The sequence below is a fragment of the Lygodium microphyllum genome, chromosome 3 (assembly GCF_053477565.2).
Source record: "Lygodium microphyllum isolate KBCC chromosome 3, Lygodium_microphyllum_v1.1.10, whole genome shotgun sequence".
Classification (NCBI taxonomy): Eukaryota; Viridiplantae; Streptophyta; class Polypodiopsida; order Schizaeales; family Lygodiaceae; genus Lygodium; species Lygodium microphyllum.
In genome coordinates this window covers 100,996,654-101,021,961 of record NC_141137.1, presented here as the reverse complement: position 1 = coordinate 101,021,961, position 25,308 = coordinate 100,996,654, and the positions used below count along the sequence as shown (strand labels likewise).

Genomic DNA, 25,308 nt, shown 5'->3' with positions numbered 1-25,308 from the left:
ATAAAAATTTCACAAATGTAAATTTGCAATGCTAATAGCGACACATATAGCATGCTATTAGCAACACCACTATTTTACGTCACAATTCATCATCTTGTTGCTATCGCCCCATTCCCTTGTAGTGATGCTATCACTGTCAAATCAACTCATAAGACTTCGAATATAGTTAGGGATTCATCAAGGAGTTATTCCAACGACATGGCTCCTAAAAATAATCATGACACCCTCTTTACCTCCATGTTTTTCAAGGCACCAAAACCTAGTTATGTTTCAGCACAACCTATACCCACAAACGAAAGGGTAAAATGAAAGAGTCAATCAAGTCTTGAAAGATATTTTAGGAGCCTACTCTATTAGGGAATCAGAGAGATGGATTTAATACCTTCCATTCATGGAATATGTCTATAGTGCTTCATCCCAACAAAGCATCAAGATGAAACCATTCCAAGCATTATGTGAGCAAGAATGCTTATCACCTTTAAATTTCTTTGACCCTACCATGAAGTTTGAAGCCTCCAAAAGGATGCTAGATAATATGCAAGAACAAGGCAATCCATTGAGACATAAAGGTAGCCCATGACCAACATGGTAGTGCTTCCAAGGACAATACCCTTGGACATTACTTGTCCAAGATTGATGAAGATATTTTCCCTGTATTCCATTACAACTTCTCAAAAGATGTACCAAGAATTTGGTATGTATAAAAGCTCTTAGTAGGCTTATTGGCTACTATGGGGTACAATTTAATGTAAAGTAGATATATGGTATGCATAAAAGCTCATACCAGGCTTCTTGGCTTCTTGGCTACTCACGTGTATAATTTAATGCCAACAAAGTCATGATTTTGGAAAAAGTCAACTTCTAGGTATGATCTTGTCTTCTAAATTGAATAACTTCATGAGAGAATTGTTTTTCCTAGCTCCTCCACTATGTCTTTTGCTCTAAAAGAGTAATGCACATGCTTGGTAATGTGATTTTTCCATGCCTTGGCTATTATATATTGCTAGGGGGCGCCATTGCTCTTCTACACAATAAGGCCCATGAATATGAAGAATGTATTGCATGTAAAAGGACAACATTTAGTATATGTCAATTGTATTCATGTTTCAAAATTGTGTACTTTCCTAAGATCCACCTAAATATTTCCAAATGTGTTGTATTAAAAGATAGCCTTTTTCCCCGATTTTCATAAGGTGTTGACCCTTCAATATGACAATACTCACAAAAATACCTACAATTTATTGATTCATAGAAGATCTAGAAAATTCCCTTATTCTCTTGCATCTGAAGTTTTTAACCATAATATTTTTTTTCCTTTTTGAATGTGTGATTCATCCAGTTTTACAACAAACTTCAAAATACCACCACATTCTTCTACAATTAGCTTATACAAATGAACCACTGCAATATCTACTTCCTTGATAGTCATTGAAATTTTATTAAATGTATTGTATTCAAAAATAGTTTCTTCTTATTTTTCATAATACATCGGCCCCTCAATATGAACATGCTCCGTAAAAACCCCTAGAATTTGCTTATTCAGCACACCTAGTATTTGAAATTAAAAGGGATCTAGGCATGCAAAATGCCTTAGTTCTCTTGTATCTAAGGTTATGGAACTAAAATCTAGAGAGAGCACATTAGCATTTGGTAGATACCTATAGTATCATACATCTCTATTATTTCATATGGTTCTATCATAGATTTTAAGTCTTTTACCAATTCCTTGAGAGTCGAACCTCTCAAATCTACATTTTTTATGATTTCTATCTTTACAAGATCCAGTTGAAAGGTGAGAAGGATTGAAACTTGCTTGGAAGAGCTATGGCGGGAGAGAAAAAGCAAGAAAGAGAGAGAGACCAAATGGGAACTCTAGCTGTCACAGTGTGTGACCGAACCTTCCTTTATTCAAATTGTCACTAAAAGAATAAAGAATAAAGTGATGGTAATGGGCGCCCGCCACCTGCAATGTGCAGTGGTGGGTATTGTCAGTGTAGTAATACACAAGCAGCTAGGCAGAGGCACCTTTACCCTCAACAACCTCCCACTTAAAGGTGAATCTGCCCCAGTAAGGAGTGAAAAGAAAAAGAAAAGACAGTACAATAATGTACACGTGTACAACAAGATGAGGAAAAATGTCATCTCATCCAATGTCCATCAATCTCCTGAGGAAGGCAAAGTGCTCATTAGTGAGGCTTTTTGTGAGTAGATCTGCAGGATTTTTGTCAATGGAGATCTTGACAAGGTCAACAGACTTGTCGTCCATGACCTCACGTATGAAGTGATACCTCATCTCAATGTGTTTCATATTTGCATGGAAGACCGGGATTCTTGGCTAGCTGAATAGCACTCATAGAATCCAAATGCAGTGTAGGTATAGAATCAATCCCAAGGTCATGAACCGAACGGCCCAACCATATGGCCTCCTTGCAAGCCTCAATGGCTGCAACATACTTGGCCTCAGTGGTAGGGAGAGTTGTATACTTCTGAATCCTGGACATCCAAGAGACAGCACCTCTAGCATAGGTGAATACGTAGCCAGGAGTGGACTTCCTACTATCTCCATGTCTTGCATAATCGGAGTTTGTGTATCCCACAACTCCTATATCTTGGCTCCCATAGCAAATACACATATCTACTGTCCTTCAAGTATCTCATGATACCCTTCACGGCATACCATTTTTTCTTGCCAGGTGTATCTATATAGTGTGCCACAACACCAACTGCAAAGGCAATATCTGGACGAGTGGCTATCATGGCATACATCAAACTGCCCACGGTTAATGCATAAGGGATCTTGGCCATCTCGACCCTCTATTCATCTATTTGCAGACAAGTCTACCGACAATCGGCATGTGAAACCTTCATATAAGAAGGTAATGGACAGCCAATAGGCTTGGCGTCTTGCATGTGAAAACGCTCAAGGACTTTATGAATGTACTCCCTCTATGAGAGGTAGAGTAGTCCATGATGCCTATCGCACTTAATGCGCATACCAAGAATGTGAGAGGCCTGCCCCAAATCCTTCATCTCAAAGCTCTTCTTTAGCTGAGATTTAAGAGCATCCAATTCATCATGAGCTTTCCCTGCTATCAACATATCATCCACATAAAGTACCAAAATAAGCAATAAGCCATCATGAGGTGTCTTCATGTAAAGACACAGATCCATAGCACTCCTGATGTAGCCTTGTGACTACATAAAGGCATGAAACTTATGATACCACTCCCTAGGTCCCTACTTCAAGCCATAAAGACTTTTCTTCAACTTGCACACTAGGTGCTCCCTACCAGGTTTTGCAAAGCCCTTGGGCTGCTCCATGTAAATCTCATCATGCAAATTCCCATGCAAGAATGCAATCTTGACATCCATCTGATACATGTCCCAGTCAAGCTGCTCGACTATGGCCAAAACCAAGCATAGGGTCGTCATCTTGACCACAAGAAAAAATACCATCAAAGTCAACTCCATGCTCCTATTTAAAACCCTTAGCAACAAGTCTTGCCTTATAAGCCAGCTTGGGGTGCACATGGGTACTTTTCAGCTTGTATACCCATTTGCATGGCAAAGCTTTCTTGCTGTTAGGAAATACAACCAAATCCCAATTCACATTCTTATGTAGGGAGTCCATATCAAGCTGCATAGCCCTCTCCTAGGAGTGAGTGTCACCCCTGCGTATAGCCTCATCATAGGTGAGAGGCTCTCCTGCATTTGTAACCAAGACATAATGCATCGAGGGCTCAAATTGATCAGATGGACGTCTAGGTCTAGTAGACTGTCTCACTGCAGGCTCTACTACATGTCTAGCTTCCTGTCCAACACCTTGGCCATGTGTACCAATTGCTTATGTAGGCTAACCATCTAGCTGTGTAGGCTCTACTACTTGGGCATGAGGCTCCTCCTGGAATATAGATCTGCATATCTCGCCCATCTTCTCAGGCTACCTATGCATCTTGTCTTCATGGAAGACTACATCATGGCTATGGATGACTTTCCATGCTTGCAGATCCCAGAGGTGGTAACCCATTTCACATGCATCTCCATAACTAAGGAAAATGCATTTGACACTCTTAGGATCCATCTTACTATGCTTCTCCTTGGGCACATGGCAGAATGCCTCACATCCAAAGACACGTAAATGCACATAAGATGAAGGTTTCCTAGTCTATATCTCCTCCGTAACTTGGAAATCCAAACCATCGAAAGGTGATCTATTTATGATATGCACAGCTATACTGACTGCCTCAGTCCAAAAGCTCTGTCGTAGACCTGCATGGCTAAACATACTGTGTACACACTCTTGGATGGTTCTATTCATCCGCTTAGCCAAACCATTCTAGGGTGGGGTATAGGGGACGTCAACTGACACTTAATACCCCTCTCCTCACATAGCTGCTCAAAGGCATGTGACACATATTCTCCCCCATTGTCAATCCTAAGGTATTTCAGCCTTGCCCACAACCAATGCAAGCCATCTCTAAAACACAGCCAAGACGTCTAACTTAAGCTCAATGGGATAAGCAGACTTTGAGTAAAAAATCATCAATAAACATCGCAAAATACTTTGCACTACCCATAGACTGACAAGGCATGGGTCCACAAACATCCAAATGTACTAATGCCAAGGACTCACCCATGAGTATACCAAACTTCTTGTGTGTATTCCTAATCTGTCTACCATAAAGGCAATGCTCACATAAATCAAAATATGAATAGTCAAGGGGCAATAAGTATTGTAAACCAGAAAGCATTTTCATTCCCTTCAAAGACATATGGCCCAAACGGACAAAGACATATGGCCCAAATAGGCATGCCAGAGAGACAAATGTGGGATGGAACCCACTCTACCACGTGTGATCTTCCAGGAAAAATCCCCAAATGAAACATGAAACCTAGCATCATCAAGCTACCCTGCAGACATAAGACTGCGTGTAAGCGCAGGTACATGACGTACATCTTGTAACAAAAAGGTACTGCCAGTAGAGAAATGTAGTTGTACATTCCCAATGCCAACAATAGCAAGTGACATGTCATCACCCAAGAAAATTGAACTAGAGATAGTGCGATAGGAATGGAACCACTCGCAGCATGGTGTAACATGAAGTGAAGCACCAAAATCTAAAAGCCAGCACTGCGCATACATAGAGTGAACCTCGGTCAACAGCATACCATCACAAGAACTAGCTGCAAGTATGTACTCCCCATCGGGGTCATCAGTCTGCATGACATTTATCCCCTCGATTTTCACACTGGATTTCCCAGGCATAATGTTGCGATCAGAGAACTTTTCTTGTACTTTGTCTTTCTTTCCCTTCTCTTTACACTTCTCATTGCACAACTCATAACACTGTCGACATATATGACCTTTCTTGCCACAATGATGACATGTCACATTAGCATTTCTCCCACGAGACTTGCTGTGCAACTTACCATGCGACTTAGACCTAGACTTCTACGAGTCTCTATCATGTCCATATCCACGGTCAATGTTTCCATTACCATCTCTGCCTCTAACAATCAAAGCATGCGACACACAAGAGGCATCCAAGTTCTTACAGTTGATCTCTTCCTGTAGAAGAGCACTCTCTACATCAAGCAAGTTCAAAATAGTAGCAGGAGCACATAAGGCAGTGCAAAATACATCCTATGACTCACTCAAAGTCCGAAGCAAAAACAATGGAGTAACCTCATCATTAAAGGTAATGCCCTGCGAAGTCAAGTTCTTGAGAATAGCATGAACTGGCTCAAATGAGAAAACATTGTCATATTCTCCTTCATGTGCAGGTCCATAAGCTACTTCAGCCAATACATCTGACTTGCTGGACTTTTTGTGTCATAGAGGTTATTGATTTTATCCCAAAGATGCCAAGCACTCTGTGCTTCCTCAACCACATTGCAATGCACCTATTCAGTGAGAGACAAGATGAGGGTGGACTTGCATAACTCATCAAGCTCATCCCATTCGTCATCAATCATAGTTTTAGGCTCTGCTCACCATGCATCCTTAGTGGCTTGATCTAAGATTTCTGCACCAATACCTACCAAACTTGGCTCTTCCAATAGGCATAATTTGTACCATCAAGCTTAGTGACGTTAAAGATAGCACTGTCAGTGGAAGAAGATATCATACTGCAATCCAAAATGGTGTAGACAATTCAAAACTGCTTGCAGTTTTCTATTGTAAACATCCAAACTATCACCAAAACCAAGGAAAAATGACCACGAACTAATAACTAATGATGTTGCCCACCAAGTACCATCAAAAGTACATAAAATCAAGATGATTCAACATGAAAATTTCACGTCATTCCATGCATAAGTGCTTGCTGTAATAAATTATAGCTAGGTACAATGAGAGAAAATTGTAGGCAAAATGAATGCACTAAGTCAACCATTGACTGTCAAAGCATAACTAACATCAAGCAGGCATAAATCAGCATGTGACATTCATACAAATATCGAGCAAACACCCAAGCATGTCAAATGAATCCGTCGGTTTACCTTGTATAATAGGGCAAAGTGTACACAACACTGGCAAGACCTGACACAAAGAGGTGTATGCTCAAGGAGTGCAATGCCCAAATCAGCCCAAGTACATATGTGAGGACCATGGCATATCAACCATGCAACATCCAAGTGAAGACCCCAATCTCAAGTATTCGAATGCTCAAGTAGCATAAACCGCCTGCTCAATGTGTCAAGCGTATCAAGACACTCCCACTGGCACAAAAGCCGTAAATATCAAGCAAAGAAGCTCAACAAGGGCATATGATAGCACCAGTGCCAGAAGATCCAAGATTAAGCATCAATAAGACCTCATGATCATATAGGCCATGTAGCATCCATACATAGCATCCATAGACATCAAGTGCATCCAAACTGTAACTTTAGCAAGCCGAGAAGTAGCCAAAGTAAGATTCGGGCAATCAAATTTCAAGCAAAGCATAACCTATTATGAGAAGTAAGAAACAACAAATTAGAGGAGAGAACAAAGTTTCAAATGACTACAGAGAAAAAAATGGACGTGATTTTGGTGGAAAAATAATATAATAGAATATCTAACCGTTTAGGTATTTAATGCCCAACCTCTTAAATGAACCATACATTCTCTCATAACTCACATTTGAATGGCCGAATTTGGAGGGTCCGCTCCACTAAAACCTCAACTGATCAACAACTTTATCATTTCCTTAAAGGGTTTTCTCTCATTTCTAGCCCTAATGTATTCTTTGCTTGTGGAAAGAGAAGTGGAGAGCTTGTCTTATACCCAAGGATGAGAATGGGGCATTCATCAAAACTAGGATTAAAAAGTGTGTCAAATCTCTCAATTACTTCACAATGCATGCTCCCAACATGTGGTGCATGCGATCTAACGTGAGGCCACTATCCCATTTTGCAACCGGCACATGACTATTGATCCTTGCAATTTTTTCCATGGATCTAAAACTATAAAAGAGTGTGAGAGAATTCCATGGAATTCATCAAGTGACAAACTAAGATTGTTCGATGTCACTTTACTAGTACTAAGGGACATATGAACAAGGCCATCACTTGGCACAACAAACATACTAATGTGACCTAGAGGGAGGCTTGTCTTGATTGCTTCTATCTTTGTAATGAGACCTCTTGGACTTTTCCTAAATGGAAATATCAAGCATTTTGAGATATTTTGGTATCGAACCATGTCCCTATGATAATTACTTGCAAATTGATTTTTCTAAGAAGGAATTCAAGCATCCACCACATTTTAAGTTAAATCTAAATTTCATTGGACATCCAAAATTTATTGAAGTTGTTGAGAGTATCTAGGTCTCTATTGTTGAGGTTGAAAGTGACCCTACAACTAGGTGGAATAGATACGGTGATATAATTTTATAAACATTATGAGAGAAGTCAAACTATGCTGGAAAAATGATAGTTGGATAGCTCTAAGTGGCCAATGGAACTAGAGTTCACAAAGGTTAGTAAAGGGAGAATTGTTCATTATCTAGGTTTTCCCATTAGAGCTAGCATTTGCATGACATAGTATTTCTATTGGTTTTTTTATAGAATGAGATCAAAGAGGAGTAAGAAGAGATATGATATGGCTTTTCTAGTGGGCTTCTCTTGCAGAAATATGTCATCACTTTTATTATGATATTCTACGCTCTTGTATTTCCTTTATCCTAGCAATTGAAACATGTTACTTTTTCTTGCGCAAAAGATCATAACCACCAAGGTGAACTAAGGGGTTGGACTTGAAGCGCTGAAATCTAAGGCATTTAGGATAGTTTTTTTAATGACTAGAAGAATTCCATAAGTGCAACCATGGGCTATAATTATTAAACATTAGGTGCTTTGTGCCTAGATTCTCTCGGTGCTTCGCATTGATATCCTCATGGTGCTTTGCATCACGGTTCAAAGCACCAATGTAAATAACAAATAGGGCACCTCACATCCTAATGCAATGTGCATGTTTCATATGGCAAGAGGATTCATGGGTGGTTGAGTCACAAAGAAACCAACCATGAGAGACCCCAAAGCTTTTATGTTATGCATTAGTATTTATGTATTGAAGAACATAATTTCACACATGTATAAACATGCTTTGTGTATGTGTGTTTGTTAATTCAAAAATAGACTTTAATGATGATGATATGGTCCTAAGTTGAGATAATGTTATGATTTGCAAGTGTATCTTCATTTCCTCTCCTCGTCTTAACATATGGCTTTCAAACTACCCAAATGCATGTTTCCTATTCTCCATTGAGAGACCTGGAGGATGTACCCTACCAGTACAACATTATGAAAATGCATTGCATTTGTAGCCCCAAGTGACACTTCATGTGGTAAGAGTATGGTCGTGCATACGTGTTTCACAAATATGCATCTAGGTTGTAGTGATGTCACGCAAAAAGCACTTATGAAGCTTAATTACATGTTAAGTGGCCACTCCCTTGTCTAACGATATATATACACACACAATATTCCAGATATGTGTAGATACACTCTATGTGTGTGTGCGTGTATGTGTGAATGTACATACATACATACATACATATATATATATATAATATACTTAATGCATATAGTACATTAATTCAAATATGTTAATCATATATAATATAAGTATATAATATTTGTAAATTGTGATATGACATTATAAATTATAATTAATTACTTATATATAATGATAATATATATAATTTAATGTATTAATAATTGATTATTATTATGTAATAAATTTGTATCTTATAACTATAGTTTAATAAAAATATTTTATACTATAAAATTTGTTGTTATCCTTATTTATAATTTGGTATGAATTTGCCATGTGTGCACCCCCCCCCCCCCAAAAAAAAAACTCTTTAGAGATATATTTGACACAGTAAATAATCCATACATATACAAATAGTAAGTTAATTATCTAGAGAGAGAGAGAGAGAGAGAGAGAGAGAGAGAGAGAGAGAGAGAGAGAGAGAGAGAGAGAGAGAGAGAGAGAGAGAGAGAGAGAGAGAGAGAGAGAGAGAGAGAGAGAGAGAGAGAGGCTCTCCTACCTACCTATGGAGGAGATAAAGGAGGAAGAAAGATATAGGTGGGGGAAAGTTTGTAGACAAAAAGGAAAAAGGTTTAGGGGGTGATGAGAGGCTACCATGTGGCATCACCCAAAAACCTTCTCTTAATAGATAGTAGAGATTAGTGTATTAGCAATAAGTTGTTTGGCAAACAATGTCAAAATTGCAAATCATTTAATGTACTCTTCAATGGAGTTGAGATCATCAAAATACAACATTCACAAGTAGCACATCAATTGGTCAAGGCTTAGAAGGATATTATTGGTGCCTCAAGAAGCTAGGAAAAGAGACACATTCGTATTGTTCAACATTTGACTTGGTAACATTGTATATGTGGATGGCCTTGTTCCGACATCAATGAAAGAAGCTCTCAAACAAACGTGTTTGAAGCTACTCTGATTTATGGGATAAAGGCATAGCGACCTTTGTATTCATTGTTCATAGTGCTAGTCGATTTGGCTTGGAAGCTCATAAAACAGATTGGATGCAAATAGTTTTCTTTGAACTTAAGGGTCGATGGTTTTTCACTCAACTGATTGATGAAAAAGGATTGCTAAAGTTTTGGAGTTATAGGGAGGAAAAGCTTGTATTGGGCGAATAAGAAATGGGCTAACTTCATTGAACACAATGCACATTAGATATTGAAAATTGTTGAGGTCTAGAGAAAAGAGGAATTCATGGGTACACTAAAGACTTTGAAAAGAGGTTGAAGAAGGCTTGGAAGGAAGGCAACATCTTCTAACAATTTAATTATTATGTTATGAAGGATAGTAGCCAATAAATTAGATATTTGTCATAAACGTTGAAAATTCAAAGGGGTCTCACTAATGTGTGTGCTATATAACTCAACTGAAGAGAATGCGAGACACTTTTTTTGGGATTCATACAAGGACAAAAGCTTATGAACGAATGTAAGCAAATGAATGGAGACAATCAATCTACATCATGAAACACATGATTTAGGGAGTAAGGGCAATTTGAATAAACAAATGGAAAAGATTTGGGCAATACTTAGAGGTATTGTCCATACACTTTGGTCCTTCAAGAATGAGGTGGCCTTTGGCAAAGACATGCCTTTTAGAGGCTTCTTAGCCATCCATAGCACTTGACTATGCATTGATGCCCATAACATCTAAAATATGGGGAAAAATGATTTATCTATTCAAGTAGTTATTAGACCAATTAGAAGCTTATTTTAATGGCTACTTTATTTTATTGTAATTTTCCCCAACTTGGGTAATGTAAATGTTAGCTCAAAGTTAATATACTACTCTTTGCATTTTATAAAAACAATATCAAGATGTAAACTAAATATTTGCCATGACTGATGTTACAAAATCACCTGCAAAGATGCAACCTTGTCAAGTGGATACGCATGTTTCCCTATTTGTATGAAAGATGAATATGCTTTTCATCTTTGGTTTGGGGTGTCTTGCTTTCTTACAACTTAATGATAGGATGGACTTGTTGTGGCTTCAAATAAAGAGTAGGATGTTGTCTAATCAACTTGGCTAATAATTAAATGTACTCTCAATGTAGAAGGCAAGTAGGGGTGGGGTTTGCTCAACATGATTAGGGTCTCAATATGCCAATATTGTTTAGGAGTCTACTATACTAGAGCTTTAAGACGACCTTCAAGCTTACCTAATTTAGGGATGAATATTTTGGAGGAATTATGAACCAAGAATCCTTGCTTAAAACCATGATCTAACGAGAGGGCTTTAAAGTTGATAGATTATTGGTAATTTCTAATGAATGCAATGCCTATTGTAGATCTACTAGTTTAAACTACCAATAAAGCTATTGAGGGTGGTTTTACATTATACTTTGTTTGTAGAGCAATAAATGAAGTAAGGTTTGAACCCACACCCCCTATAACTCAACCCACACTCAAACCGCTACACCAAGTCCCTACATCATCAAAGGCATGATAAAATATCTATTCACTTCTAATAAATGAATTAAGAAATGTTGTAGATGTGCGAGACTAGGATTTCTAAAGCAAGTAGGTGGAGGACATTATCCATGGAGATATAGATGTAAGACACGTTATCTTGGCACATCGGAGGCATCGGTTGGATTGTATGTGTTAAAACGAAGGCATGGATTAGGACGTGACGTGACCACCCATTTTTATTAAGAAATGTATGGTGACCAATGGAGATGGGGGGTGCCATCGAGCCAATGTCGTGTATAAGGTCTCATAAAGGCATGCTGGTCAAAAGAAAAAAAGGAGAGGCAGGGGCATCTCTCAAGCGCGATTCGAATGTGAGTAGAACTTGGCATGATCAGCAGACGTGATCTTGACTTTCCGATGCGGGACGCTGTACTTGCCAAAAGCCTTTCCTTTTGGCCCCAATGCCCATCCATCCCATCATCTCCGTCGTCGTCGTCGTCGTCGTCGTCATCGTGATGGGAAAAACATAAGTGCTTTTAGTAAGCAATGCCATCATGCGTGCATGTGTTTCCTTTATCCCCATATGCGGATTGGACTGGGAAAATATGGAATCCGACTTTCTTCCCCTCGCCCTTTACGAAAATAATCTACAAACAATAACAATTCATTTCATGCACGATCGTATTTCGCTCGCCTAATTTTATATTATTGTTGTTAGTTGGCGTTGTCCATCGGGCCTGCTAACCGCGCATTTCATTTCACGATTTGCAAGCTCACGAGGCTTCCTCTCATTCGCCTCCACTTTGCACTTTCAAAGACGAAGTAAAGCTCGCGGGGCACCACTCTTGGCTTTCAAATATAAAATTAATTAAAAAATTTCATCTTCCACAGGGCTTCTTTGTTGGCCTGAAATTTTGCAGTGTACGGCCCTCCATCGCGAAAGCAACTGATTGCAATTTTTTAAAAATGGAATTTGACTATTCCAGGAACCATCCATCGTTGGGACTTACAGGCATGCCACTTCCCATCACATAATACACACACATATATATACGCGTATATATATATATATATATATATATACGCTTTACATAAGACAAGTTATATAACTTTTGCATTACCATCAGAAGGTTCTAGTGATGATGCATTAAGTTTCACGGGATATAAATACATTATCGCTTGAACCTTATTTTATAATGGTCAATATGTGTTTTATCTCAAGAACCTTACTGTACAATACTCAAATAATTATGGTATAGTAAATAACGATGCTAGATGTCCTTATTGTATATTATACATATGAATATGTGAGAGAGAGTGTGTGTGTGTGTATTCCATCGTGCAGCCTAAATGACGTCATGTATAGCATCTATTACTACTACAATACTAACAAATAAATTATTAAAAATGATTTAACAAATCAAATGTAAACCAAATGGAATCTTGGCCTGTGCCTCGAAGAAAAAAGAAATACGGAAACCATCTGATCAGTTTATTCAAACCATGTCGCAATGCCGCCATGGACGTTACGCACCAAGGTATATTATAATATAAATTAATAGTAATTTCCTGAAGAATAAAGTTTTTGGAGAGATGGAAGAAAGAAAACATCCATGATCCAACAGACGAGCCTAGTAGAGGGGAGATTTTTCCGTTGGGGAAAACATATATTTACACAATGGGGGGGTTGTGTGAGAGAGAGAGAGGTGGCTGCCTCGTGGCTTGATTTGATTGGGGGAGGTTTGAAAATATTTCCAAGTATAGAGGTGGCCAAAAAAATGGACAAAGAGAGATAGGGTTGACTAACCTCTCTCTCTCTCTCTCTCTCTCTCTCTCTCTCTCTCTAGAGACATTCTCTCTCTCTTTAGACACTATCATTAATCATGATTTATCTAATCATAGTCTCCTCTATACAATCTCTCTCTCTCTCTCTACCATCATCCCAAAACTCACCCTATCCCCTCCCTCACATCACCACACATGCATTTGGATTCTCATCGCTGAAGTACTGCGGTGCATACACACACTCCGTAATCATGATCGTCGGTTGCTTCTCTTCCTTCTTTGTGTTGTCCCCATCCTTTTTCTTACCCCCTTCCTCCTTTCCATCATTGCCACCTTCCTTCTTCTTCTCACCGTTGTCCTTCTTGTCAGTGTTGTCCTTCTTGTCATTGTTCTTCTTGTTCTCATTGCTGCCATTGTTGGCCTTGTCTTTCTTGTCCCCATCTTTCTTCTCCCCTTCCTTCTTTTCTTCCTTCTTCTGAGGCACCACTTCAGCATGCTTCCCGGACCTGCACATAACCTCCTCACATACCTTCTTGGGATCCAGATCCTTCCCTTTTATAGTGACCTTTTCTCCCTCCACCTTCACATTATACACAGCTGCAAAACAAAAATTATGTCAAAATCACCAAAAATGAACCTTAACATGAACATCCTGGACATGCTAGCTCCACAACTGCCTTTCAATGTTATACAATAAAGCACAACAATGCACCCAAACGACAATGCAAAGCCAGCTGTCTCTCGTATAGGGCCAGCATTCCTATCATATATGATGTAATCCCAGCTTTACTCTTCAATGAAGTAAAGATCACATACAGGCACTGTGCACCTTATCCAGGCTTTTTCCTCTCCTAGTGAGACCTGTTGCTGCCTTCAGTCCCACAAGTTTGATTATGAAGCCTCTGAGAAAGTAATATGAAAACCCCATTGCTGTCCTACAGTCTAATCTAAACTAAGCTAAAACATACTAGGCACCCAAGTATCGGTGTTTGCATTTTTCCAATTCAATCACCTCATCTCGCACCTGAATGCACAAACGCTTATCACATGAGCAGTCATCATCTGCAATGCACGTATCTTTGCTTGCAGGAATCCAATGAAGGAGACGTGGTAATATACCCAGTTTTGTGGAACACAACGTCTTATCTTCCACTCTAACCATGACCATACAACATAGATATCACAATGCAAGTAAAGTTAGTAAACAAAAGAAAGACAGCCAGACAGCTTACCGGGTATTTTCCAGATTGCTTTCTCTACTTTTCTGGTGCAGGCACCACAATGCATTTGCACTTTGAGTACTACAGTGACATCCTGAGGCTGCAAAACAAAGCTCTTTCATGAGTCTAACAAGCAAGGGAAGCAAGATTTAACTACAAGATCCACTGCGTGGTAAGGACAGGAGAAGCCAAGATGAATATTAGACAATCTGATCTGACTACACCTACAGGAAGCCAAGCAAACCTTTTTTCTTTTTAAAACTTTAAAGTCAAATGACAACAAACACCGAGACAGCAATGTTGATATTGGAGTAGTGTCATCAGGTCCAACATATCAAGACGACATGGTTCACTTGTTAAACATGACTCATGTACTGAGTAGCATAAGCATCGAGAGGTCCATATGCTGTTCCTGTGCCGGCCAATGGCAACACAGACAATGAAAGAACAGATTGCATGTTGCATCACATCAACGTACTGCACCCATAAAGATCCTATTCCATGCTAATGACCACAGAAAGTAAGACTCTATATAGGACATATTGTGCCTTCTTCCAACACAGACAAAACAACAAGTGGTTGAAAACTCTGACCTCTTTTTTCTTCTCTTCCTTTTTTTTGTCATCCTTCTGCTGATCTTTCTTACCATCATCTTTCTTGGGCTCAGGGTATGAAACCAGCTTTGTGATCTTGTTCCCACTTTTCTTTTTCACGGTCTCAAACAACTTCTTGGCATCCACCTTCCCTTTCAAAGTAACTTTCTGTGACTTCATGTCAATGCTGATATCTTCCACGCCTGCACATTGGCATGCAACAGATTTGTGCATGTGTCTAATCTGAAGCATAACTACAGAATTGATCCTAAGTTGCACCCTTATGCTTTAACGACTATAGCATTACTGTGAAGGCTATGCACTCAGCATTCAGCTCTTTCTGCAGAAGATTTGATTGATTCAAATAATACCTGGATAGCCAATAATGGCCTTGTAGACCTTGTATCGACAGGATTCACAATGCATATGAGCCTCCATGACAATCTTGTCGTCATCCTTCTTCTTATCATCCTTCTTCTCCTGTTTTTTATCCTCTTTCTTTTCTCCCTGTCCAATAGACCAAATAAAGACATCAGTGATACCATTATACCAATCTACCTACCACAAAAGATGCCATGAACAAAACCATTGAAACTGTTAAATACAGTAAAGCCTCCACACACACACACACACACGCACGCACGCACGCACAACCTCTCTCTCTCTCTCTCTCTCAAACCAAAAAAGGAACTAATCCAATCTCAATAAGGTATCATTGCACTAAGAAACCAGTCTGAACCATTATATATGTGTGGCATGGATTGGGATGCCATATCCATGTAAGGAAGTAGAACAAGTAGAGGCAATCAACAAAATCAAAAGGATCAAAAACTGTCCAAAAAGCACCCAAAATAGCTACTGAAGCTAACAAGACTGCATGAAGACAGAGCAGAGATTGTTAATCTCAATAAACCCCAGTGGAGTGAATGTCCCAAGTACAGCTTCAGCTCAAATGCACAGACGAAGCTGCAGCCCAGCGATGGGAGCGAGGAAAAATACAGAGATCTGCCTCTCTCTCCCCCCCTCTCTCTCTCTCTCTCTCTCTCTCTCTGAGTTTTACCTCAGTCATGGCGATGTATCAGTACTTGGCAACGAGATTAATGGAAGATGAGAGATGTCGAATGTATTAAATTCGAGAGAGAGGACTCTCTACTCCTCTATCACGCCCGATGATGACACTCTCTTTCAGCTCCGTCTGAACGATACGAAAAACAGGAGATTGACTAGACCAACTCGCTAATGGTAATAAGTGGATACCCCCCCTTCTCCCTACAAGACAAGAATTTACAGGGAAGAAATTTGCACCCAAATAAAAAAAGGTTTTCCTGTTAGCCTTCACACATGTCACCTTTGTTGGCTTCCTACGAGCCAAAAGACCACCTAGCTTCGTCCCTCGATTAATTAAGCACATTGAAATCAAAATAGCACCTTCTCTAGAGACCCTAGATTAATTCAGCACATCGATATCAAAATAACACCACCTTTGAAACCCTCCATTATTTAAGCACATTGGACTCACAATAGCACATTCTCTAGAGACCCTCTTCTTCGTAAGATGGGCCACTTCACTACCTCTTACAACAAGCTCTATTGCACCTGCTCAAGAATCCCAAGCAGACAGCAACACTAACAAGCACCATTACACCCCATAACTCCCTCGTAGAAACTTCTGCAAGATCCAAGGGTTCATATGATCCCACCACCATTCAATAAACTCGTATTACACCAAACTCAGTTCATCACACTCCCCAACAAAATGCATTGGATGCTAATGTCTTCTCTTGGCACTACTTCATCTTGTTGATGATCTCCAAATTTCATGGTCGGTAGAAGCTAGATGAATTTCCCCACTACCCTTTCCATGCATGCCAATGAACAACTTTTTGACGTTGAAATGGACTTGGGAGCAAATATTAGTCGAAATAACAAGCAAGAGCCACATTGGTATTTTTCCTATGCACAAATAGGATAGCTTGCAATTCAAATGAGTAACCAAGCTTGATCATGTGGCTCATCATGTTTCGAAATCCATTACATCTTCCACACTACATTTTTACATATCAAACACTAACTAATCTCCATGAATAGTAGCTTCATTACATTTATCACTCAAAAATCATGCTCCTTTATATTTATTGTCCAACATTGTGCTCATCTATTTGAGTTTACTTTCTTGTTGAACCTATTGTCTTAAATTCTTAAGAAGCTTCAATATCACACTTTTGTGTTAAAATATGTATGGTATGAGCATGGCCAAAGTGCTTTTTGCCACATGCTTGTCCAATTCAACAATGCTAGTTATTTGCATTTGAGTGGTTTTCTTGGTGAACAAAGAAATCTCTTTCATATGACAACTTGAATTGAAAGAATGTGAAATAGGTATGCCACACAAGCTATGCATGTCAATACTAAAGAGCTATGTGCTTCCATTATCCACCTATTTTCTACGCCATAATGGTGTGGCATTTTGAGTGTTTTCGATAATGTTCCCATGTCATAATCTAGTCTCATCCAAGCCATTAGCACATACACTTGTGGTGTCACTTCTTTCAAGTTGGAAAGTGTGAACAATAAAATTGTCAAGCTCACATAAATTCTTAGCCTTGTAAAATACCCCTAGTCATACCACAAATTATAGGTTGATGATTTTGTTTCTTTCCACCATGACCCTAACACCACACTAACTAAAAGTAGCTATAGTTACACAAATTATAGGTTGATGATTTTGTTTCTTTCCACCATGACCCTAACAACACACTAACTAAAAGTAGCTATAGTTACACAAGCGTTGATGAGAAGTTTGTATGGATCAATGTTGAATCTAGTGCTAATGAGCCATAGCCCAATTGTTTGGTAGAGGTGGGTGTAAGTGTCTCTACTGATTGGAAGGTCGATTCCTCCCAACAATTGCATGCACGCTCTGTAGCACTTGCCCATCCATTGGGATAGTGCTTGGTGATGTCCCAAAAATAAAGTAAATGTCATATGACAACACATTTTAAAAATGACGAAGTTAGTAACCAACCTTCCTGATCGTTTCCTTGTTTCTTTCAAAATGCATGAAAATATAAGAAAGATAAGGTTATTGGTTATTCATATAACAATAAGGAGTTAATTAGGAGCTTCATTTTTCAACTTGTCATTATGTTCTTAGCATCTTGCTCTTAAATATACATTGTAAAGACAACACTCGGACAATATATGAGTCTTAAAATCTAAAGAGTCTAGATACTTCTAGGAAAATGTAGTAAAAATTCAAGTACATTTGAACATTGATCATAAGACTTCAATATGATGTCTAGTGTGTCCACTTTCTTCATAAAAACATGTGCCACAATGCAATCTATGTTTCTAAGAACTCATGGACATATAGATCATGTTGAGTTAGGATAAGCCTCTAGTTTTCCTCATTTGAAAATGACAAATGATATTCAATAACAACTATGGATGCAATCTATGAGTATCAATTTTAGGAAGTCATTTCCAAAGCATCTTGGGCTAGAAATAACCTTGAAAGTTTGCCTTGATTAGGACATTCTAAGTGACCATGATTTGAGCTATCAAATTTGATTTGTTTTCGCATCTTTTATCTTTTGGATGATCCAAAGATGCATTTTCACACGTAACTTTGATAGGATGATTGTTTAACAAGTAACCATGAGCTTCATTAAGCTAGTTTGATGTTTGTGTGTAAGTCTCATGGGCTAGTAAAATTAATGCATGCTAACCCCCATTTCTTGTAGATTCCATGTCCAATTGAGAGTGTCACATATCAATGATGGTGTCATCCTTAAGAGTTTTACCATTGACCTCAATTTTGCCTCCCCTCATTCTTTATTTCAAAACACCATTTTCACAACTTAGTTCAATAGAATCCAAGTTTGAGGCTATGAAGACTCAAAATCATGCCCATTGAAACATATGTCTAGACACAATGTGGGTACCACATCATGCACTTAACTTATTTAAAGGCATTTCCACACAAGTAATTATGCATATAATGTGTGTGCTTACCTTGGAAAATAACAATCTTAGATGGATTCTAGAAAGCTATATTTTAGGCTCTAAGAGAAGCAAGCCAGCCATATATGAAATCCAAGGTATGATAATGATGTTGATGTTAACACATTTCTCAACAAGTAGTCTTCATAATGTGTAGAAATATCCAACACAATAAAGATTTAAAATTGAAGGATTTAGTGAGCAATAAAAAGAGAATCAAAGTAAGAATACGTGCATATGCATGAGCTAAGCATTTGAAATGTACAATTTGTTGTCATGCTAAGACAGGATATGTGTATTGCAAGTTGCAAAAGTAAATATATATGATACCTAGGTTTGTTTTGGCATGAGCATGCTTGTCTTACATTTGCAAATTTTTGTGAGGACAAGCCCAAAGACATTCCAATTTGGGGGCTTCAACTTCCAATAGCTTGGGTCTCTCAAACTGAGTGCATACTAATGCTCACACAAAATGGCACTTTGGTGTATTTTTACCTAATGGAATTCTTAAAAATCTATTAACATTGTTTCATCTCCTTAATATTAGAGTCTAATTTTCAAGTATATGAAATATAAGACCAACATTTCAAATATGAGAAAATTGTGCTACATTGGAACCATTGCCTTATTTAGGATTAAGCTTTCTATGAGTGGCACTAAGTTATACTACAACTAAGTATGGGTTCTTTCAAAGAGTGGGAATGATATCATGTTGGTATTCCTCTAGATACATTATGTGTGAAGAGTAGAAAACAACAAGCTGCATTTAATGCTCAAGTCACATGAAAGTTTTTAATTCAAATTTAACTTATTTCCTTGCACCTAATTTGTGGAACCATTACTTAGAAATGAGATATGGTTGAAAGTGCAACAATGGAAAACTATAAGTTTAAGGTATTGTCATGATAGGCATGGTATGATGACCTTATGTATTTGAAGAAATATAACCTATTCAATGACTCATTGGCTAATGGTTAGTTAGTTACTAGAGTGGCTTGAAGAAAGGTAACCCTTGCAATAAACATTTCAAAGATTTGTTTACCTTCTCCAATAATGAGATTCTAGTATGGAACAATAAAGAGACCCTATTTTTCTTATAATCTATGTGCAAATCTTACTGCTATATTATTTTAGCTATAGGTTCGGAAAACCCCGAACCTCCAGAGGGCTTCTAGAACCTACCCCCTTTTCCAAACCTCCCTTTTTCAATCAAAACCCCTTCCCCTCCTCTCTTTATCATGTGCAATATCTCATTTTCCCTTCCCCTTCCCTTTTTTCATTAAAGCCTTCCCCCCACCTCCCTTTTTTTAATTAAAACCCCTTCCCCTCTCTCTCAATTATAATCTCTCTCTTTCTTTTTCCCATCCCTTTTTTAATTAAATTATTCCCCCCTCCCTCATCTCTCTCTCTCTCTCTCTCTCTCTCTCCTTTAATTACATCAAACTTCTTTTTAAATCAAAAGTTTCTCTCTCTCTCTCTCTCTCTCTCTCTTAGATTAAACTTTTTAATTTAATTTTTTAAATTAAAAATTTTATTTTTTTTAATTTAAAATTTTCGAACATAGTTTTTCACACACTTTGAGAAGGAGATAGAATAAAAGAGAAAGAGAGAGAGAGAGAGAGAAGAAGAATAAGAATAAGGATAAAAAGAAGAAGATGGAGAGAGAAGGGGAAGAAAGAGGAAAAAGAATAGTCTTTTTTTAATTAAACATTTTTCTTCTCCCCCTCCCCTCTCCCTCTCATGCGTAGGGCCTGGGTTTTCTGTGTGTGTGTTAGAATAAACTTTTTAATGTAAACATTTTGTTTGATTAAAATAAGAAGAGAGAGAGAGAGCAAAAAAAAAAGAAGAGGAGAGAGAGAGGGGAACAGAGAGAAAGAGAATTATAGAGAGAGGAAAAAAGGAAAAGAGAGGAGAGAGACAGAGAGAAGAAAATGAGATAGAGGAAATAAGAAAAAGAGAAAGAAAAGTTTCTCTCTCTCTCTCTCTCTCTCTTGGATTAAACTTTTTAATTTAAACTTTTCTTTAATTAAACATTTTAAAATCTTTTTTTAATTTTAAAAAAATTAACATAGTTTTTCACACACACTTTGAGAAGGAGATAGAATAAAAGAGAAAGAGAGAGAGAAGAAGAAGAAGAAGAAGGATAAAAAGAAGAAGACGAAGAGAGAAGGGGAAGAAAGAGGAAAGAGGATAGTCCTTTTTCAATTAAACATTTTTCTTCTCCCCCTCCCCCTCTCTCTCATGCGTAGGGCCTAGGTTTTCCCTCTCTCTCTCTCTCTCTCTCTCTCTGTTAGATTAAACTTTTTAATGTAAACGTTTTGTTTAATTAAAATAAGAAGAGAGAGAGAGAGAGAGCAAAAAAAAAAGAGGAGAGGGAGAGGGGAACATAGAGAAAGAGAATTATAGAGAGAGGAAATATAAAATTAGAGACAGAGATGAAAAGAAAAAAGGAAAAGAGAGGAGAGAGACAGAGAGATGAAAATGAGATAGAGAAAATATGAAGAAGAGAAAGAATTTAAACACGGTGAGAGAATTATAGAGAGAGGAAAGATAAATTTTAAAAGAAAGAAAGAGAGAGAGAGAGAGAGAGAGAGAATAGAAGAAAAAAGGAAAAGAGAGGAGGGGGGAGAGATAGAGTGAAGAAAATGAGAGAGAAAAAATAAAAAAATAATTATAGAGAAATGAAAGATAAAATTTAAAAGAAAGAGAAAAGAAAAAAAGAGAAACTTTATTTTTTATTAAAATAAGGAGAGAGAGAGAGAGAGAGAGAAGAAAAAAGGAAAAGAGAAGAGAGAGGGGGAGAGAGACAGAGAGAAGAAAATAAAAGAGAAAATAAGAAGAAGAAGAAGAGAGAGAATTTGAACATAGAGAGAATCATAAAGAGAGGAAAGATAAAATTTAAAAGAAATAGAAAAAAATTTAAAGAGAGAAAAAATGAAAAAAGAGGAGAGAGAAGGGGAGAGAGAGAGAGAGAGAAGAAGAATAAGAAGAAGAAAGAGGAATAAAGGAAGAGAGATGGGGAAAAAGAGAAAAGAGAGAATTCTTTTTAAATTTTAAATATTTTTTTAGAGAGAGAAGGAGAGAGGAGGGAAGAGAGAGAGAAAGAAAGAAGATAAAATTTAAAAGAGAGAGAATGAGAGAAGAAAAATATAAAATTTAAAAGGGAGAAAGAGAGAGAGAGAGAGAGAGAGAGAGAGAGAGAGAGAGAGAAATATACAAAGAGCAGAAAAGAAAGAAGAGGAGAGAAAGGGAGAGAGAGAGGAAACAGAGAGAAAGAGAATTATAGAGAGAGAAAATATAAAATTTAAGAGAGAGAGAGAGAGAGAAGAAAAAAGGAAAAGAGAAGAGAGAGAGGGAGAGAGACAGAGAGAAGAAAATAAAAGAGAAAATAAGAAGAAGAAGAAGAAGAGAGAGAATTTGAACATAAAGAGAATTATAAAGAGAGAAAAGATAAAATTTAAAAGAAATAGAAAAAAATTTAAAGAGAGAAAAAAATGAAAAAAGAGGAGAGAGAAGGGGAGAGAGAGAGAGAGAAAGAGAGAGGGAGAAGAAGAATAAGAAGAAGAAAGAGGAACAAAGGATGAGAGATGGGAAAAAAGAGAAAAGAGAGAATTCTTTTTAAATTTTAAATATTTTTTTAGAGAGAGAATAAGGGAGAGAGAAGGAGAAAGGGGGGAAGAGAGAGAGAGAGAGAAGATAAAATTTAAAAGAGAGAGAATGAGAGAAGAAAAATATAAAATTTAAAAGGGAAAGAGGGAGAGAAGAAAAAAAGGAAAATTAGGAGAAAGGGGAGAAGAAGAATAGGGGACAGAGAGAGAGAGAGAGAGAGAGGAGAAGAAGAGAGAAGAAAAAAAGAAAAATTAGGAGAAAGCCCCGAACCTCTAGAGGGCTTCCCGAACCTACCCCCTTTTCCAAACCTCCCTTTTTTAATCAAAACCCCTTCCCCTCCTCTCTTTCTCACATGCAATATCTTATTTTCTCTTCCCTTTTCCTTTTTTCATTATAGCTTTCCCCCCCACCTCCCTTTTTTAAATTAAAACCCCTTCCCCTCTCTCTCACTTATAATCTCTTTCTATCTTTTCCCCATCCCCTTTTTAATTAAATTCTTCCCCCCTCCCCCCTCTCTCTCTCTCTCATGTGTAGGGCTTAGGTTCTCTCTCTCTCTCTCTCTCTCTCTCTCTCTCTCTCTCCTTTTAATTACATCAAACTTCTTTTTAAATCAAAAGTTTATCTCTCTCTCTCTCTCAGATTAAAATTTCTAATTTAAACTTTTCTTTAATTAAATATTTTGAAAGGTTTTTTTAATTTAAAATTTTTTGAACATAGTTTTTCACACACCTTGAGAAGGGGATAGAATAAAAGAGAGAGAGAGAGAGAGAGAAGAAGAAGAAGAAGAATGATAAAAAGAAGATGATGGAGAGAGAAGAGAAAGAAAGAGGAAAGAGAATAGTATTTTTTAATTAAACATTTTTATTCTCCCCCTCTCCCCTCTCTCTCATGCGTAGGGCCTATGTTTTCTCTCTCTCTCTCTCTCTTTCTCTCTCTCTCTCTCTCTCTCTTTGTTAGATTAAACTTTTTAATGTAAACATTTTGTTTAATTAAAATAAGGGGAGAGAGAGAGAGAGAGAGAGAGCAAAAAAAAATAGAGGGAGAGGAAAACAGAGAGAAAGAGAATTATAGAGAGAGGAAATATAAAATTAGAGAGAGAGAGAGAGGAAAAGAAAAAAGGAAAAGAGAGGAGAGAGACAGAGAGAAGAAAATGAGTTAGAGAAAATAAGAAGAAGAGAAAGAATTTGAACACAATGAGAGAATTATAGAGAGAGGAAAGATAAATTTTAAAAGAAAGAAAGAGAATTATAGAGAGAGAAAATATAAAATTTAAGAGAGAGAGAGAGAGAGAGAGAAGAGAAGAAAAAAGGAAAAGAGAGGAGAGAGGGGGAGAGACAGAGAGAAGAAAATGAGAGAAAAAATAAGAGGAAGAATTATAGAGAAATAAAAGATAAAATTTAATTTAAAAAAAAAAGAGAAAAGAAAAAAAAGAGAAACTTTCTTTTTAATTAAAATAAGGAGAGAGAGAGAGAGATATAGAGAGAGAGAGAGAGAGCAATATACAAAGAGCAAAAAAGAAAGAAGAGGAGAGGGAGGGAGAGAGAGGGGGAACAGAGAGAAAGAGACTTATAGAGAGAGGAAATATAAAATTTAAGAGAGAGAAGGAAAGAAAAAAGGAAAAGAGAAGAGAGAGGGGGGAGAGAGACAGAGAAAAGAAAATGAGAGAGAAAATAAGAAGAAGAAGAGAGAGAATTTGAACATAGAGAGAATTATAGAGAGAGGAAAGATAAAATCTAAAAGAAAGAGAAAAGAAAAAAAATTAAAGAGAGAAGAAAAAAGGAAAAAAGGGAAGAGAGAAGGAAAGGAGAGGAGAGAGAGAGAGAGAGAGAGAGAGAGAGAGAGAGAGAGAGAGAGAGAAGAAGAAGAAGAAGAATAAGAAAGAGGAACAGAGGAAGAGAAATGGGGAAAAAGAGAAAATAGAAAATTCTTTTTAAAATTTAAATATTTTGAGAGAGAGAGAGAGAGAAAGAGAGAAGATAAAATTTAAAATAGAGAGAAGGAGAGAAGAAAAAGATAAAATTTAAAAGAGAGTGAAGAAAAAAAGGAAAATTAGGAGAAAGGAGAGAAGAAAAGGGGATAGAGAAAGAGAGAGGAGAAGAAGAGAGAGAATATAAACATAAAGAGAGAATTATATATAGGAAAAATATAAAATTTACATACTTTAAGGGAGACTGAGGGGGGGGAAAGAAAGTGAAAGAAGAAGAGAGAGAGAGAACATGCAGAGAGAATTATAGAGAGAGAAAAGATAAAATTTAAAAAGAGAGAATTAAAAATAAAGGAGAAAGAGAGAAGGAAAAGAGAGGAGAGAGAGAGAGAAGAAAAATGCAAAGAGAAGAAAAGGAGAGAGAGAGAGAGAGAGAAGAAAAAATTTAAAAAGAGAATGAAGAGAGAGTGAGTGAGAGAAGAATAAAAAAAAGGAAAAAAGAGGAGAGGGAGAGAGAAGGAAAAGAGAGGAGGGAGGGGGGAGAATAAAAGGAGAGAGAGAGAGAAGAAAAGCGGGGAGAGAAAAAAGAGAGAGAGAGAGAACCAGAAGAAAAGAAAAATAAACTAAAATAGAAGGCAAAGAAAGAGAGAGAGAGAGAGAATAGACAGGGAATTTGGGAGAGAGAGAGAGAGAGAGGAAAAAGAGGAGAGAGAAAGATGAGGAA

General features: G+C 37.5%; 1 protein-coding gene across 1 annotated transcript; it reads right to left on the bottom strand.

The window, feature by feature from the left end:
- Positions 1–12,992: 12,992 nt before the first annotated feature.
- Positions 12,993–16,308, bottom strand: LOC148038676 (heavy metal-associated isoprenylated plant protein 7-like). Its single transcript, XM_087674269.1, has 5 exons — positions 16,110–16,308; positions 15,421–15,556; positions 15,050–15,252; positions 14,469–14,556; positions 12,993–13,833 (listed from the first exon to the last, which is right to left on the bottom strand). Exons 1-5 carry the CDS (start codon positions 16,116–16,118, stop codon positions 13,418–13,420), a joined length of 852 nt encoding a protein of 283 aa, XP_087530395.1. The 5' UTR covers positions 16,119–16,308; the 3' UTR covers positions 12,993–13,417.
- Between the last annotated feature and the right edge of the window lie 9,000 nt (positions 16,309–25,308).